The sequence below is a fragment of the Gallus gallus genome, chromosome Z (genome assembly GCF_016699485.2).
Source record: "Gallus gallus isolate bGalGal1 chromosome Z, bGalGal1.mat.broiler.GRCg7b, whole genome shotgun sequence".
Classification (NCBI taxonomy): Eukaryota; Metazoa; Chordata; class Aves; order Galliformes; family Phasianidae; genus Gallus; species Gallus gallus.
Window position 1 is genome coordinate 24,203,275 of NC_052572.1, and position 17,589 is coordinate 24,220,863.

The following is a 17,589-nucleotide window of genomic DNA, read 5'->3' on the forward strand; positions in this document are numbered from 1 at the left end:
ACAACATCATAAAAACTCCAGTGACTGGAAATCCCTTATCCCTTATCCTGACATGGGTCACATCGTAACAGATGGACATGAATTCTCACAGACAGCTACAACTGTGGGCACAACACCTCCCGCTCTCAATCACAGACACCTCCGCAGTGCTCACAACAGTTGTTTAAATGAAACACTGTTTTTTGAAAATGTATTTTCCCCCATGTTATGTATGCTGTGGTATTATCTACACTGGCAAAGTCACATTAAGGTAACGTTCCTTTTCAGGTTGTTTTTGTTTCTCTTCTCTTTGAACTACTTGTAAAGCTCCACAATGGCTATATGTAGATATGTTTATGCACATTCTTTCTGTAAAAAGTAGATCTGAAAACTCACAGATTCAAGCATGACAAATTAAATGACCAAAAAAACATAAGTTTGTGTAAACAAGCAGTACCAAGCAGATTACTTGCATGCACCCTCTTTAGCCATAAAAAATTAGATAAATTAATTTATTTTAGTAGAAATCACTGCACTGTACAGATAGCTGGAGCAGTTCGTTTCCAACAATAGATCATCAAATGGAAAGGAATTTCTCAAAGCACCCAGTGAGAACTCAGCTCCTCTTTCCAATCCTTACCTTCTGATACAGAAGAGTTTTAAATTTACTGAAACAAACAGAGCCAGACTACTAGTATCAGAATGCCAGGCATACCCAGGAAGTAGAAGCACAGGCTGGCTTGCAGCACTCTCACCTAGGCACAAAAGGCTGCTTCAGCTTGCCTCTTTGCACCATCAGATGGAAAAACCAGTGGGACAAAATGCAGCTCTTCCCTACCAACCAACCAGACACAAAAAGCATAACTCGTGAGTATCTTTAGCCATCCTCCCCTGTGGCTTCTGTCCCCCTGACTCAAAATAAACATCATACTTTTCAGATGGCTAGAGAATAGTCAGTGAGAGAAAAAGAGATGAAAGTGAGAAAAAAAGCTAGGCAGTATTTTCCCTGGATTTCCTGCATTCCCATTTTGTATTCCACCCACCCCTTGGGAATGCTCTCACTCAGCATGATAACTGCTGCTGGACAGCTGTGTGTAATATGTAATCTATTCTCTATCACATCTGTATAAATCTTGAAGAGTCCCAAAAATACACTCTTTATTTCTTTATCTCCTTTTAATATCTGGATACCTACTCCTGTAAAGAGGAAAAAGAATATCCCTCTGTTGTTAAATTTTACTATGCAATCTTCCACCTCATTTATGTATTTACACTTAAGAGATTGAAAGTAAAACTACTATATAAAGTAGTATATAGTATAAAGTATAAAATACTACTACTTATAAAATATAATTACAAATTTCATTAATTTTATATTAGCACTTGCTGTGGTTTGCTTCTTCATATTCAATACAAAAATATTTGTATGCATTTGTATGTATGTATCGGTGTTAACAAAATTCATATTTAGGCATAATGTAAGTGACATCTGTAACAGCAAAAAAACAGAAAGAAGACTTCACTCACCAAGCCATCCTGATCCAGAATTGGGTATACACATATCTGTCTCAGCACTGGGCAACACAAATCCAACCACAAAAACTTCCACCCCGTCAGCCATTAGAGCCATTCCCAAAACAAAAAAGAGGGCCCACTGGAATCGACCATGGCCACATTCTTGTATTATCAGTTCATACTGCTGTGCTAGTTCTTCTTCATCTGCTTTCCTTTCTGTTTCCAGTTCATGACGATCTTTATACTCATCACGCACAGGTTGCCCTAGGGCCACCATGCCATCTTTGCCCTGCCCCATGTTGGGGATTCCCTGATACTCCCCTTCATAGATTTCATCATCTTCATCATGCCCTTCAGTTGCTTCACTTGATCCTTCATCATCATTAGCTTCTGCACCATAATTTCCTCCTTGGACATAGTAATCATCATCATCTTCCTCATCCTGGAATCGACTGTAGGACCTCTGTGTGTAGCCATCCTGAGCTTTGTCAACGGCTTTATTGACTTTTTTCACTGCTTGCCTCTTTACCTCTTTGGCAATATCTTTTGCCCCTTTCACTAATGAAGTCCTGTCTTTGTATGATTCCTCCATCTTCTATCTGTTCTACTGCAGAGTCAACTGCTGAACACTATTTGGAAAATCTACTGCGTGTTGGACACCAGCAGGAAGAGGCCAAGAACCTGCAAAATATGAGAAAGAAAGAAACAAAAGTTTATTTCTTATTTGCTTCCCCACATTATGTAGTACAGTATCAACACCAGACACCACTGTTGACGACTTCAGCTATTATACTTCATGTTACAAGGAAAATATTCTAGAGAAAAATCTAATATCTACAAGTTTTCAGAATGAAATGAATAACATTGAATTTTTCAATAGATGCTGGATTTTGTTCTGAAAGAAAACAAGCCGTTCCACAAGCTGTACTTCACAATGGCTCTGTTTCCACCACCCTTTCCCATTTGAACTGCTATATAGTAAAAGGCTACAAATATCTGCTTTTCCTCCCAAAGATTTTCCACAGTTTCAGTAATACTTCCATCCCCCAAATGGATAAAACTAGTAAGGAGATAATACTTCTGAGCTCTGTACCAGTTGACTGAACTTGGTCAATGCACTCACAAAGAGCAATGCTTAGCAGTGATTTTGGCACAGCCTCATGCTATAATCAGTGCAAGGAGGTGAGCGGGTTGAAATGGTAACTGTTCCACACTTTGGCAATTTCCAGACCTAAATCAGACAGAGAGCAACCCTCTCTTACTTGCCCATAGAGACAGGCAGGCTGGAGCAATTACGTACCCTCAGCTAATATACCCCAGAGAGTTAGTTTGAGCTCATGCTGATCTACCTGTGTGAAAGCACCAGAATGTTTCATCCTAGTTTTCAATCCAGTCACCCTGCTATAGTGTTCCGTCTCCTTCTCTGTGTCAGCATTTGTGACCCTGCAGCTTCATACCAACAAGTACCATGCTTATTTAACTGAACACATTACCTTCTCTTTTTTTTTTTTTTTTCTTTTTTTTTTCTGGGCAATGTTTAGGTATATCAGCAAGGTAATTCGGCTCATCACATCCTGCACAGTCACTAGGGGTGTTTGCACAATCACTATGGTTAGTAGAAAGCAATGGTGGCTGAGTGCAAGCAGAAGTGAGGAAGAAAAGCAGGCTCTTTCTTTGGCAACAGTCCATAGTTAGAGCAGCTGAAATTGATTACAGAACTGCACCATTACTCATGTCTCTGAAGGGGCAGAGGATGAAACTGCGCTGTGTCAGGGCTGCAGAAACCCCACCTCTGGGAGAAAGCAGGCTTAAATTTCTCTATCAGTGCTTCCAAGAAAACACTGCCTGCTTCCAGCTTGGGGAAGAGGTTATTTTTAACCACGATCTTTTTAATGATACATCTTTCCAACTTCACAACAAGCTGAAGTTGCAATACTGAGGAGACGGCAGGAAGTAAAACAGGAGTAAGAATAAATGGCTGCAAATTTCTGAAGAAAATCCTACTCCTAAGGTGCTGTGGATCTGTCCTCTGAGGTCCACAAGAGCTCAGAAGCTGACATTTACTAGTTCCGTTGCAAATGCCTTCCAGAAGTATATTCCAGGCGTTGGTTTTCAGGCTAATACTGCTTTGAGGGATACAAAGAATTACAGACTTCATCATGTTAAGGACATGATGCACTTCTGATAAAAGAAAACCAACCTGAAAATCACAAACTATGCAGGGAAAAGAAGCCAAAAGACATTTCTCTAGATCTACTTGCTTGACTGTTTTTATAATGGTCACAGAAATTCACCTATTATCTGTTTTCGGTTCCTTCCTCTAAATTAACTTCAACCACTCTCAATGTTTCCCAGAGAAATCAGGTGTGATGTCATTATTCAGCTCTTCAGTGCAAACTGATCCATTTACTGGAAAATAAATGCAGCCTTAGCGAAAAAAATATCATGTAATATTTACGACTGAAAACTGTGGCCTGCTTTTAGGTACATGATGATCCTTCTAAGTAGGTCATCTTGTTGAATCTTTTATGCTTAGGCAATTTCTCTAATTGCAGCTTTTCAGTCTTCAAGGTGCTCCTCCGAAGTTACTGTCTCTACTGAATTAGGCATCTCATCGTACGTGTGGACTGCGGTATCTACTTGCTGTTACTGAACTACACAAAAACGTTCACCAAACGTACTGCAGCCTTGCACAGCTGCTACCAAGATCTTCACAAGTTCCTGATCTCTATTTTTCTGAGTGGGAACGATTACATGTTCCTGGATAGTTTTGATTGTTTTGGATTATTTCCAGGTATGCAGGCACAGTGCATTTAAACTAAAGTCTTAAATGCCATGATTCTTAATATTTTCCTTTCTGAAATTACAGCCTTCTTTTAAAGATTTTCAGTTCATATTGATTTTGTCAAATTCAATTTTACTGTATAGTTTGTCTATGGAGAGAAGACAGCAGGAGTTTAAGAATATTGAATGAAAGTGCAAATGTCAACAGTGGCAAAGCAGTGATTGCACTTCTATGGTTCACCTACCTCATGAGTTCAGTGAGCTACACTCTAAAAATAAATCTTCAAAAGCAACTGAGCTTATAGTGTAGTTTATAATAGACCAAGTATGTCAATAAGGAATTATACCTGTTCAAATTAATTAACAGCATAACTGTGCCAGCAAAAAAATCTGCACATAGAGTAAATTAAACTTCTGTCTAGGCAGACCAGAAAGATGTACTGTGTGTGAAAACATAAATGTCTCTTTTATCTTGCCTACGTTTCCAAGCAGTACCTCACTGGGCCACTAAACAACTTTTCCTTCTCAATGAACTGAAATCCCTGCCTTAAGGGTGAGAAGTACAAAGAGCAAATATTTGTAGCCCATGCATGATAGATCCCCACCCTTTTAATAATGTCAAACTGATTGACTGCAAGTAAGCAATTGGAGACACTGGAAGAATGAGGATTAGCAGCTACCTGAGTAGCATAAAGCAGCTAAAGCAGCTGAAAGTCCAGTCACTCCTGTCAGTGTTACCCAACAAGCCTCTCTGCTTTAACTAAACTAAACACCAGATTCCTGTTCAGTTTCTTCAAATAAAAATAAAAATGTAAAAATATAAATAATAATTTATTATTATTATTTCCCTGGGAATATAGTGTTTTCACTTGAACTAAAAATGTTGTTGCAAGTAACATTAACAAATATATCTTTCAAAACATTCAAAAATACAAAGATTCAAAACAAACATATTATCTGTTTGCTCTAATGTCCGTTCTTTTTTGTTCTATTGTATTACTATATTAAATTCATTCTGCCACGTTTATGTAGTATAGCTGACAGTACATATTTTGCTACACCTTAAGTCAAAGCGGGACGCTGCAAAATAAATCAGCGAAGTCCCAGGAAGCTATAAATCTGGGAGACGTCAGAAATCCTATTCCCACAAACACTTGCGTCTTTGCTAAACGCAAGCTATAAGAAGACACAGTGAAGGCTCTGGGTTATTTAACAGGCACATTGTATTAACTATACGCTCATCTTCACATAATAAATTACCAGAATAGAACTGGAAGCCACACTCAAACGGAGATACAATATTTAGGATGCACTTAGGGACCTAGTATAGCATCTGTCCTGTGCTTCTTTTGAATTCGTAAATATTCTTCAAATAGAAAGAAAATATTAGAAACACTTCATATTTTAATCAATGTCTCTTCATTTTTAGCCAACATTTTGATTTGAGTTTGATTTCTCCTTTTTCCAGCCTTCATCTCATTGTTATTGAGCTTTGCATGGATACAAGCATTTTGAGTTTATCTGTTGTCATGAGTTAGTCCTCATTTGAAGATACAATCTTCTGTTAGTTCACAATCACTTCCAATTATACATCTCTGATGGGTCAAACGGTTTTATATCCAGATGAAAAATAAGTACCTGAACACACGAACAGATGATGTTTTCTCTCATAAGCTCTCAGCTGTGAAAACATATATAATAAAATAAATGACAGTATTACTCATTGTTGCATAATAGCAAAGGATTCCAATTTTACTGAAGCTTGCCAACAATTCTCACATGGTACAGTTCAAATCTGACACTGGATGCAATCCCACAAGCCACCGCAGACCTGCACCGTATGCAGAAGTGCCTCCCATCATTGAACTAATGGGGATATCTGTGGACTTCCTCTCTCTCCCTCCATGTGCAAAACGGTCTCAGAAGAGATGTTCTTTTATTAGCAGTACTTGATTCATTTTGCCTGAATAAAGAATAGAAACTTCAATTTCAACACTTATATAAGTGCTGGCACAAAGGCTGGTGAGTATAGGATTCTTTTCAGCTGATATTAGTTGATTATAAGAGGGGCATTTATAGCCCAAGCAGATGTTGTTGGCCTTTTCCAGCATCCATGAGACATGCACCCAAGCTGTGACTCCTATAGTCTTGGGCTGCAGCTGCCAAAGCAGTGTAAGCCATGGCGTGGTTTCAGTGCCACCAACAGAGAGGGAACAGCAGAGAGCAGGTATAAAAGTTGACTTATTTTTGCTCAGTACTGCCATTCAAAACAAACAAATGAATAAAATAAAAGCAAGATAAAAACAAGTAAAATAAAATGCTAGCACTTTCTTACATCTGCTATGGTCATGTTTCCTGCTCATTTGAAAGAGGACAACACACTGCTCCGACCATGGAGACCCATCAGCTCCCTGGAACTGCTCCAAGTGGAAAGAAGAAAGGAGATTGCCCTTACAGTGGAGGCAACAGATTAAAAAGTCTAAGGGTAGTAACTGAGAAGAATGCATTTTAAAAGCACTGAGACTGATAGGAAATTCTAAAAGCAAGTCAAGAAATCCTACTCAAAAAGAAAAACAAAAAATAATTCATTGTAGAAAGCTGTCAGGGAATAAAATCTGCAAATGCAACAGAATTAGCCTCAGTGACTCAAGTTCTGGATTTACGCTGCACCACTCTGCATTGCACAGGTGCTACTAAACAGCAAATGTACAAATACTGGCCTGGCAGATGTCACAGAGCAGCACTGCAGCCCAGGGGATACATGGCAAGATTAAAGAGCATCTTGTAGGGCAAACTGTATTACACACTGGAGTTATGTGCCTTTCCTTCCTTCCTGGAATCAGACAGGAAAGAGTTTTTTATGTTTCAGGAGAAAATGAAGGGTCATAGTCCTGGTTCACACTGCAAAAAACTCTTTGAAAAGAGGTAACCTTGTGTCCTTCTCCAGGAGAGCATCATCCCTGAGACTGCCGAATTTGAGGCCCCAGACTGCCCCCCTGAGCTGATGCTGTCAGCCTCTCCATCTTTACTGTTCATTTTGTACTCCTCACAGGCCGTCAGCTGTTGCTGCCATGAAACATGGGTATGAGGGCAGGCACTGCTTTCTTGGCATAATGTTAGGAAATATTTCAACACCATGGGTTTTTAACCCACTGCCTCCCAGGCAGTTCGCCACTCTCTCAAAGCATATATTCTTTCATCATTAATACCTGTTACTTGCTTTTGTTTGAATTACAACGTAAGAAGACAGAAAATAAAATCCTTTCTATAGTTTCACAGTTCTCACTTCTTAAATATTTCATTTTGCCACATTTTCAGTGGCCACTGAGCTTACTGCTTCCTATTTACTTTTTTCCACAAGCTGAACTTCAGACTGATGCTAGCTCTGAGAGTGCTCGCATTAGCCAGCTCCCCCTCTGGTGAAACGTGTTTGTATTGTTTCTGTTGGGGGAAAAAACAAAAAAGGAAAATGTGACAAGCTAGATATAGATCTCACTGAGACTGGGAGCCCATTTACTAATTACTATTCATCCAGCACCTTTGCCGAAAAGTCTTTCAAAAATAGAGAAATAATAAAACCTAGAATGACATACTAAGCTTCTCTGGTTCAGCTGTGGGAATCAGAGGGAGAAAGTAAGCATTCATCAGCTTGACCTAGATAATGAGGGGGAAGGAGAGGAAGATTTCCAGGTGTACTGTAAAGTGAGATGAGTCTGACTAGAGAAGATGAAATGCAGCAAATCTAACAACAACAACAAAAAAAAGCCATTGTGCGTATAAATGCATAGATATGTATATCTCTATTTTTAGATACCTGGAATTGTATATATAATGCGTATATTTAAATGCTTATATCTACAATGAAACGCTTCACTGCAGACAAACTGTTAGTAAGAAAAACTTCGAATGCAAAGCTCAGTCAAAAAAGATACACCTCTGCTTGCTGGCAGAAGGAGCTGATTTGTTTGCAGTTTATCTTACTGGTGCTAGATAGTAAAGGAGGAAATGCTGCTGGTAGAGCAAATAGTGCACTCTGACAGAGATATTAAAACAGAGATGTATTATTGCTGTATCTCACTAAGCTGGTTGCACAAAAATAAGAATCTGAGATGGGGAATGCATTCCCTGAATTAAATAAATACTTGCATGAGTTAGGTTGAAGTCTAGTCTATGAGGGTCTATGTGGATACTAGGTGATGCTAGCCTGCAGAGTGCTGTTTTCCCCTTGGCAGATGGTCTGCATTCTGGGTTGCACCAACCAGCGTGCTGCTGGCTGGCTGAAGGAAATATATTCCCTCTGCTGCTGTGCCACTTTTGTACTACCGTGTCCTGTTTTATCCCCTTAATGCCACCAGAATTTAAAACAGCCCGTGACAAACTGGAGAGGAAAAGGACCAGTAAAATGTTTATAGTCCTAACAGAGGAAGCCTGCAAGGAGAGATGGAGGTAGCTAGGCTTGCTAGGCCTCCAGAGGAGAAGGTTTAGGGAGGAAACAAATCACTGTATCCCATCACCTGAAGAGGAATGACGAAGATGATGGTGTTAGGTTCTTCTCAAGTATGCACAGCAAAGAGGAAAGAAAGAACATCATAGGTTGCAGCAAGGGAAACTCCATCTGTTTCTAAGGAACATGCTCTTCATGATGAGGTTGTGAATCACTGAAAAGGCTGTTGAGAGCCATCAGCCTTGGAGGTAGTCAGTACTCAACTAGACAAAAATCCTGAGCAACCTGATATGATTGTTGAGACAAATTTTAGGCTAGATGATCTAGAGAAGTTCTTTCTAACATAAACTATTCTATTATTCTACGATGTTCCAACACAAAATATTGTGTTATTATAACATGTTAAAAAAATCAATTATCTGTCGTTAAATGAGCTAATTGTTATAAAAGAAAATCAAATGGCAAGCACTGAATATGAGAGTATGAAAACATCTTTCACAGAATAAGTGAGTCTTCTAAATCCAGCCTACAAAGTGAACAGTACCTCAGAGTACTCTGGAGGACAGGCAGCACATTCATACCAGAGGTAACAAAATCTAAATGGTTAGCCTAAACAGCTTAAACATCCACTATACATAAAAGAAAAGGAAAACAATCTTCCATTTGCATACAAATTTGGTGTTGGAGAAACATTTGGCAAAGATATCAGATCTAAATAGTAATTAAATACATATCAGGTATTTGTCATTTCACATTAACGGGTACCTGTGCAAATTGCATTTTCAGTGTTTTCAAAATAGATTTTCAAATAGTTCATTTTTTCCTGCATATTTAACAAAGAATTTCAAAGCTTTGTACAATTTGACTTTAATATTCATTTTGAAGTAATTAAAAGTTGATGATCTGTCTTCAAAGATATTGGACTCACTATTTTCATATCATTTTTTATTTTAATTCTAACATGCTGATGGGAGAATTACAGTCTTTATACATAACTCATTTGCTAAGATTCTTGTTAATTCATCCAAAAGGAGAAATATACATCACTTAAAAGAGGAAGGAACTTAATAAACAGATCACTGTATTTTTTAAACTAGACTGCACGCCTAAGTTCTCAGGCATTTTGTGCAAGTACAACCAAGACTGCTAAAGACATATTGCAAGTAATCTGGTTTCACACCACCTTAGCTTGTCTGTTTCTCTTATATTTTGTGAATTCCTTGACTGAATATCTGTACTGTACAAGATAATGTACAGTAATCTTTTATATTTCTTCTTGTTTGTTTTAGGATATTCCTAGGCCTGTTTTCTGTGTTTTGGCTGGATACTCTGTCAGGTGCAGCGTTTTTACTGGAACATATATTCAAATGTCAGAAAAGAAACTAAGCAACAGACTGAGTGAAAGTGGCAAGCAATGCAATTCCCAAAGCAAAAGATGCAATGAAAGACAGCAAATAATGAGAAATGGATGTGATTAGTTTGCTTCATAATGTAAAGCAAAATATGAAAGCATCAGTCATTTTAAAATTTAATTCTAAGGTCTGTGTACTATCTGCAATACTCATGCTCTCAGGAAATCTCTGCATAATGTATTTAACTGTTCTGTTAGGAGAACATTTATAGATTACTGTAAATGACACGTATTCTGTGCATAAACTAGCAAGAGGGTTGTGGTCAACAGATCTATGCCCAAGTGGAGGCTGGTGACAAATGGTGTACCCCAGGGGCCTGGAGACCAGTGGTCTGTAGCATCTTTATCAGTGACAGACAGTGGAATTGAGTGTACCCTCAGCAAGTTTGCTGATCACAGCAAGCTGTGTGGAGCAGCTGACACAACAGAAAGGAGGGATGCCATCCAGAGGGACCGGGACAGGCTTCAAAAGTGGTCACACAGGAATCTAATGAGGTTTAACAAGGCCAAGAGCAAGGTGCTGTGCTTGGGTCAAGGCAATTCCAGATGTGAGTACAGACTGGGAGAAGAACTCATTGAGAGCAGCCCCATTGAGATGAAGCTGGGGGTCCTGGTGAATGAAAAACTAAACATAAGACAGCAGGGCAAGGGAGGTGACTCTCCTCTGTCCTTATGAGACCTCATCTGGAGTACTACATCCAAGTCTGGGACCCCCAGTACAGGAAGGACATGGAGCTGTTGGAGCGGGTCCAAAGGAGGGCCACTGAGATGATCAGAGGGCTGGAGCACCTGTCCTATGAAGAAAAGCTGCAGAAGCTGGATTTATTTAGCCTGGAGAAGAAAAGGCTCCAGGGAGATCTCACTGTGGCCTCCCAGTTGTTAAAGGGAGCTTATAAACATTAGGGAAACTGACTTTGTGTATGGTCTAATAGCGATAGGACAGAGGGGAGAATGACTTTGAACTAGACTGAGGTTAGACATTAGGAGGACACTCCATCCTCAGAGGGTGGTGAGGTGCTGGCACAGCTGCCCAGAGAAGCTGTGGATGCTCCAACCCTGGAGGTGTTCAAGGCCAGGTTGGATGGGGCCGAATACCGAGTTTCCAAAAACTCAGATTAAAATTCAGCAATTGTCTGACTAATCTCATTATCAGAACACCCTTGTGATGAAAACAACATATTCTTAAAAGTTACTTTTGTTTATGAGCTAAAGAAAACCGATGAATTCTATGTTAAAATTCTGTGATGACAGCAACTCTGCTTCAGATGCATCTCAGATATTAAAGATTACGGAATGTGCTATCCAAAAGGAGTGCTAGTTCTGCTGTACTCTAAAAGGTGACTTCTCACACTCATAAAGTTTTACCCCTCCCTGGAGGAAAAATTAACAGTTTCAGGTGGAAAATTTTTACAATTAAATCTGACTCATTGGCTTCCAGTTCATAACCTTTAGATAGGAAATCAAATCTCCTGACCCTGCCAACTAAAAGTGCTGCTGCTAAAAATCCTGCTGTGTTTTTTTTAGGGCTGTACTGACTTACAGTCATACAAAATGTTTGCACTGCGTCAATCCATGATAGAAAACAAAGACTTCCTAAAGATTCCATCAAACTCAGTTTTTTTCCATATTCAAAATCCATCATTTGCTAAGAACACGCTTAATTGGATCTCTTCATCTTGTTAAACTGAATTACACTGTTATTGCAACTTGAGTAGTGCACACATACCATAGCACATCCAATTTTTCAGCAACTGCAGGGAAACTTAAGCCCTAAAGTAAATAGTAAATCCAAGTGACTGCAGGTGCTTGGTTTCCATTAACTCACAAATTTAATATTTTAGAGGCTTACGTTTCATACCCCTACCTGGCTCACTGAACTTCATGAGGCTTTATTTTGTGGGCTCAATAAGCCGAGTGAGAAGGGAGCACAGAAAGAGCAAGATAAAGGACAGAGAAACAGACTCTGTACTGAAAAGGCAGCAGGCTCTAGTTTACAGGTTCTGCAACCTAGATCTCTGTTAAAACAGAATTTATCTCCATTATGCAATCTGAACACTACCTCAGTGTGGCTTTCTTCCCTTGGGTAGAATATGTAGTGGTGGATAGCACCACTGAACAAACAGAGAGCTCCACCATTTAAAGCACAGACTAGGCAGAAAATGAAGATACAAGAGCTGATGGTTTTTTTTTTTTTCAATTTCAGTAAGCTTCCTTCAGCTTATTTTGAAAGCAGCCAACATGCCAACCTGAAAAATGTTCTGTTCCCTGTTTTTAACTCCACACAGCAACAAGGTGTGGTGAGCTGAAGCATCTCAGAAAGAAATTTTGCCATTTTGAACCATTTTTATTTCATTTTAAAGCACCATGACAGCCATTTTTCTCTGTGTGTACTTTATGAGCACCATAGGTCTTAATGACACTGATCAGCCTCAGCCGTGGTCCCAGGAGTCCCCTTACTCTCAGAGCTGGGCACCCCAGCTGTGCCTGAGCTAAACTCAGGGTACCTTACTTCAGTCCCTTGCTGCTCCTGAATCTCATAATGGCTTTCCATGACTGATCTTGGGCATAGCACCACATCACCTTGCCCAGCATGCACCAGTCTGTAGATGGAAAACTTGTTTTCACCACCTCTCCTCCCCCTGCCCGGGGACCATGCCCCACAAGTGACAGTCCTGCCCAACCTACACTATGGTCCCCCCACCCCTGCCTCCTCTTCCTCCTTGGGGCCTCCTCATGGCTGCTGCTCTCTCATGGCTCCCACAGCCCCAAAAGCCTGAGGAGCTCCAGGATGACCAGGCAGATAGTTGGATAGTGACAGGACAAGGGGGAATGGTTTTAAACTGGGACAGGGGAGGTTTAGGTTGGATATTAGGAAGAAGTTTTTCACACAGAGGGTGGTGACGCACTGGAACAGGTTGCCTAAGGAGGCTGTGGATGCCCCATCTCTGGACGCATTCAAGGCCAGGCTGGATGTGGCTCTGCGCAGCCTGGTCTGGTGGTTGGTGACCCTGCACATAGCAGGGGGGTTGAAATGAGATGATCATTGTGGTCCTTTTCAATCCAGGCCATTCTATGATTCTGTGATTCTATGATAATGCCTCAGTGAGCATCTCAGGTGAAGTTCAGCAGGGTAAACATATTCTGCTCAGACATTTAGGATCCCCATGCAGAAAATATCATGACTTGCAGACAATCTTTTGGACAGTGAAAGCTAAGAACAAGTATGACTACTACCTGCAGGCTGAAATGGTCTGCAAGTGGAATATCTGCATAGGGAAATCTGAAAAAGCTCCAGAAGACTGAAGAACACTTTATACATACAGATCCATTCATCCAAGTACAGAATGCTTGCTGTGACCACAGCTACCATTTAGAAAATCTCCAGCAACAGCCAGAGAAAGACACATGTTGGAAAGCGTTGCATTATTTTTCATTAGTAAACACTGATTGTAGTTCATACCAGAATGGCTAATAGAAAGCTCACTCTTGGCATTAGTAGCAAATATAGTCTGTAAGCAGGCACTGCCTTACAGCCTGGCTTTTAACTAATATTGCCCTTGAATAAAACCAGTTGAGGCTTGAGTAGTTCAAATACATTCAAATGTTTCAATGATTCAAATACAAAAGCCTGCGTGATGGTACCACTCTCACATACACCTTTTGTGTAACTAAAGGCAGTGCTAGTATCAATAAATCAGGGAAGCAGTTCCACATCAACTACATCCCCTGAATGCCACAGATAAGGTGGATCATCTGCCTTATCAACACCTCAATTACACACACTCTCAAAGCACACTGAAGCACCACTAGTCACACTTGGCTGGGGTGTCCAGTGTCTTGTCATCTACTCTAGCACTTGGGCAGTAAGGTGTGTAAAATATTCCACATTACTAATGGGCATTTATATGTATTTCCATCCATCATCTCTTTGGGCTTGGTCTATTTTTATCACTTTCCTTGTTCAAATGATAGTTTAAGATTCCCCTCAGCCACCCTCAAGAGGATACCTGGATGACTCATATCAGATAATATCTTATATTCGTGGACAGAAAATGATCTGTACACTATCAGTGCCAGCTCACTAATAACAGAAATTGGTTCCCAGCTCCAAGCAGACGTCTTGCTTACTCCATGGCTGCACAAGTCTGAAGAGCATACAAGAAGGAACAACTCACTTGTATCTGTATAGAGACGTAACTTCAAAGGTGGTAAAACAAGCAAACTAAGTCCTAGTGAGAAACAGCAACCAAGCTCTAAAACTCATTTTCTTTTTTTTAGAAAACAGTAACAACCACAAGAGTAGCAAAACACGGATGCAAAAGCAGAACAAAACAAAACAAAAAAAGCCAGCAGCATTCTGATGTCATAAATATTTAAATTTAATACGTAAAGCAATTAAAATATAAATTCTTGCTTCATCACCCAGATCTTGATTTTAGCCTACAATTAGCTTTTAAAAACCACCATATAATGTTAGCCTCAGGATACATATATCACATTGATTGAGTGCTCAGTTCCTTGTATGTGCATGTATCAGCTTGCATTGAAAAAAAAATGCATAGTAATGCAGATTGTAGAGCTGGATCAGTGTTCATTGCTTGCAGCCTGAGAGCAAGGGGAATTCCTGCAAAAGAAAGGCAGCTTTTAATTCAGTCCAAAATTTCACAGGAATTTGAATCAGCAGACTTTTTTTCCTGACCTCCGCATTTCAACAACAAAATTCAACAGCCATACTATTTAACCCTTGCACTCTGTGTTGCTACAGAGCTATTAAACCAACAGGCAAAGTGTGCTTTTAAGTTTAACTCTTTACACTTAACTGGATTTTTCTTGTAAAGTTTTATTGAACTAAAAGTTCTTCATAATTAAAAAAAATGCACATCATTAAAGTACTAAAAATCAATGACATCACAGAATTTTTTGTTCCAATTCTATTAGAATATCAAATAAAATTGGCTTTATTAGTTGAACAAATGCAACAAGATGAAGAAAAATGCTGGCATAGGGTTACAATGACAGAACATTTTTTCTCACAGAAATTAGTTTGCCTAGTCATAGGAACTGAAGAAAGCAACATGTTGAACCTATGTGTCATTTCTACTACTCTACACTGAAATACAAATTTTCATAATAGCTTCATTTTATTTTATGCATAAGAAGTACAACATAAAACAAATCCTCCAAGCTTGGAAAAATATATAGTTTTAACCAATAATCAGAAATAAAATGAACCTAAAAGTAAATTGCATATTTAATAAAGAGTCATCACCATTTGACTGAATAAGTTTAATCAGTAATTCAGTTCCATTTCCTACCTGTCTCTCCAGGCAGGAAATTGTACTGTCAAAATTCATTTGCCACAAGATTTCCACTTTATCAGCCAAGTGATCTTATTCTGCAAGAACTTATGCCCTTGAGTAAAATAATTCATATAAACAACCCTATGGCAATAAATTAGATGATTTATATATGTGTGCGTGTATAAGGATTGGTAAGCACATATGTATTCCTCTGTCTTCATCTGGGATAGGACAAAAGAGTACAAGCTAGAAGAGAGCATGCATACTCTCATGCCACGAGTAACCCAGAGGGAAGGGCAATGGGCTCTCCACCAGATATTTCTTAGGAATGAGATTTCTGTGTTTTGAATTCTCACAGGCTTCTTCTGCACTGCATCGGTCATCTGGTGAAAATGAAACAATTTATCCTACTGCATTATTTTTAAGATAAACCATACAAGAAGATCTCAAGGAAGATACACTGCAGCACTTGTGCCCCTATGAGTTAGAAAAACCAGCGCAGCCCAGCACACCAAAACCCTTACATCATTCCAAGAGAAAGAAGGAATTACCTATGCCTCTGAGATGTGGATATTTCAAGTAAATGTTGCATCTTTTAAACAAGAATTACCATAATATAGCTGAAACTGGAAAAAAAAAAAAAAAAAAGAAAGAAAAAGAAAGAAAAGAAAAGTTCTACAGTCCCCATGCTGTTTTTTTTTTTTTTTATCCTTTATGATTCAATAAAATTATTATTTTATTATTTTAGCCTTACAGAACCATAGAATGGCCTGGGTTGGAAGGGGCCTTAAAGATCATCTAGTTCCAACCCCCTGCCATGGGCAAGGCAACCACCCCGGAGATCAGGCTGCCCAGGGCCCCACCCAACCTGGTTTTGAATGCCTCCAGGGACGAGGCATCCACAGCTTCTCTGGGCAACTGTGCCAGTGCCTCACTCCCCCTGGGTGAAAAATTTGGTCCTAACATCTAATCTAAATTTCCCCTCTTTTTGCTCTGATCACCTTCATGGCTCTCCTCTAGAGTCTGATAAATGCACGTGTCCCCGGAGGTCAGTGCTCATCAGCATGTATTAGGTCTAGAATTACCACGGTTATCCAAGTAAACCTCTAAACCCACTAGAACAGCTAAATGTCTTTCTTGTGTTGCTGGGCCCCAAGTGAGGCCTCAGGAGGGCAGCACAGAGGGAAACAATTACCTCTCTCGTCCCCCTGGCCACCCCTCTTTTGACACTGCTCAAGATAGGGTTGTGCTTTCCAGTTGCAGACACACGCTGCTCGGTTATGTCCATACATCCATCAGAATACCCAATTCCTTCTCTGAGGGGCTGGTTTCAATGAGTTCTTCTCCCAGTAAACCTATCTGGGATTGCTCTGACCCAGGTACAATACCTTCCACTTAGCCCTGTTGAACCTTATTAGCTGGGCCAATTTTTCAAACCTGTCCAGATCTGGTTGATGTCTTTTCCTTCTTTGGCATCCATGGAACCATTCAGCTTGGTGTCATCAGCAGACACTGGCTGAGAGTTATCAGTCACACTCTCCAGGTCACTGATGATGACATTGAAGAGTACTAGTCCCGTGACAGATCTCCTCTGCCTCCTGGACACAGTGCCACTGACAACAACCCTCCAGCTGCAACCATCCAATCAATTCCTTATCCATTGAGTAGTCTACCCTTCAAATTCATATATTTCAAATTTAGAGAGAATTTAGAGATAAGAATGTGATGTGGGGCAATATCTGCCTTGCAGAAGTCCAGGTGCATGACATCAGCTGCTCTTTCTTTGTCTATGGATGGTGTCACTCCATAGAAAGCCACCAGATTAGTCAGGCATGATCTACTGCTGGAGGATCTGTTCCATGAACTTTCCAGGCACAGATGTGATGCTCACTGGCCTGTAGTTACCCAGATATTCTTTTCTACATTTCTTAAAAAAGGGGAGTGCTATTTCCATTTTTCTAGTCATTTGGGACTTCGCTTGACAGTCATGAATAACTTGAAATAACTATTCTAATTAAAAGTGCAGTAGGTTTTGGTCAAATCTTCTTTGTGTATTCCAAAGAATAGTTTCTAAGGAACAGAAATGTGGCCTTGAGGTCAGGTCGTGTCCAGCTCTGAGCTCAGAGTATAAGCTACCGAATCTCCATAAATAAATA

At 39.8% G+C, this 17,589-nt stretch overlaps 1 protein-coding gene across 3 annotated transcripts in view; it reads right to left on the reverse strand.

Annotated features, from left to right (window-relative positions):
- The window catches only part of SV2C (synaptic vesicle glycoprotein 2C), a 101,537-nt gene that overhangs the window by 73,712 nt on the left and 10,236 nt on the right, over nt 1-17,589 (reverse strand). For 2 of the 3 annotated variants that reach the window (XM_046905608.1, XM_046905609.1), the window contains exons 2-3: nt 5,917-5,959; nt 1,507-2,175 (exon numbers count right to left, since the gene is read on the reverse strand). In XM_046905608.1, coding sequence (XP_046761564.1) covers nt 1,507-2,086 — 580 coding nt within the window. In that variant the 5' untranslated portion in view covers nt 2,087-2,175; nt 5,917-5,959. The remainder of the gene's footprint in view (nt 1-1,506; nt 2,176-5,916; nt 5,960-17,589) is intronic. The other variant, XM_429151.8, reaches the window with a different exon arrangement.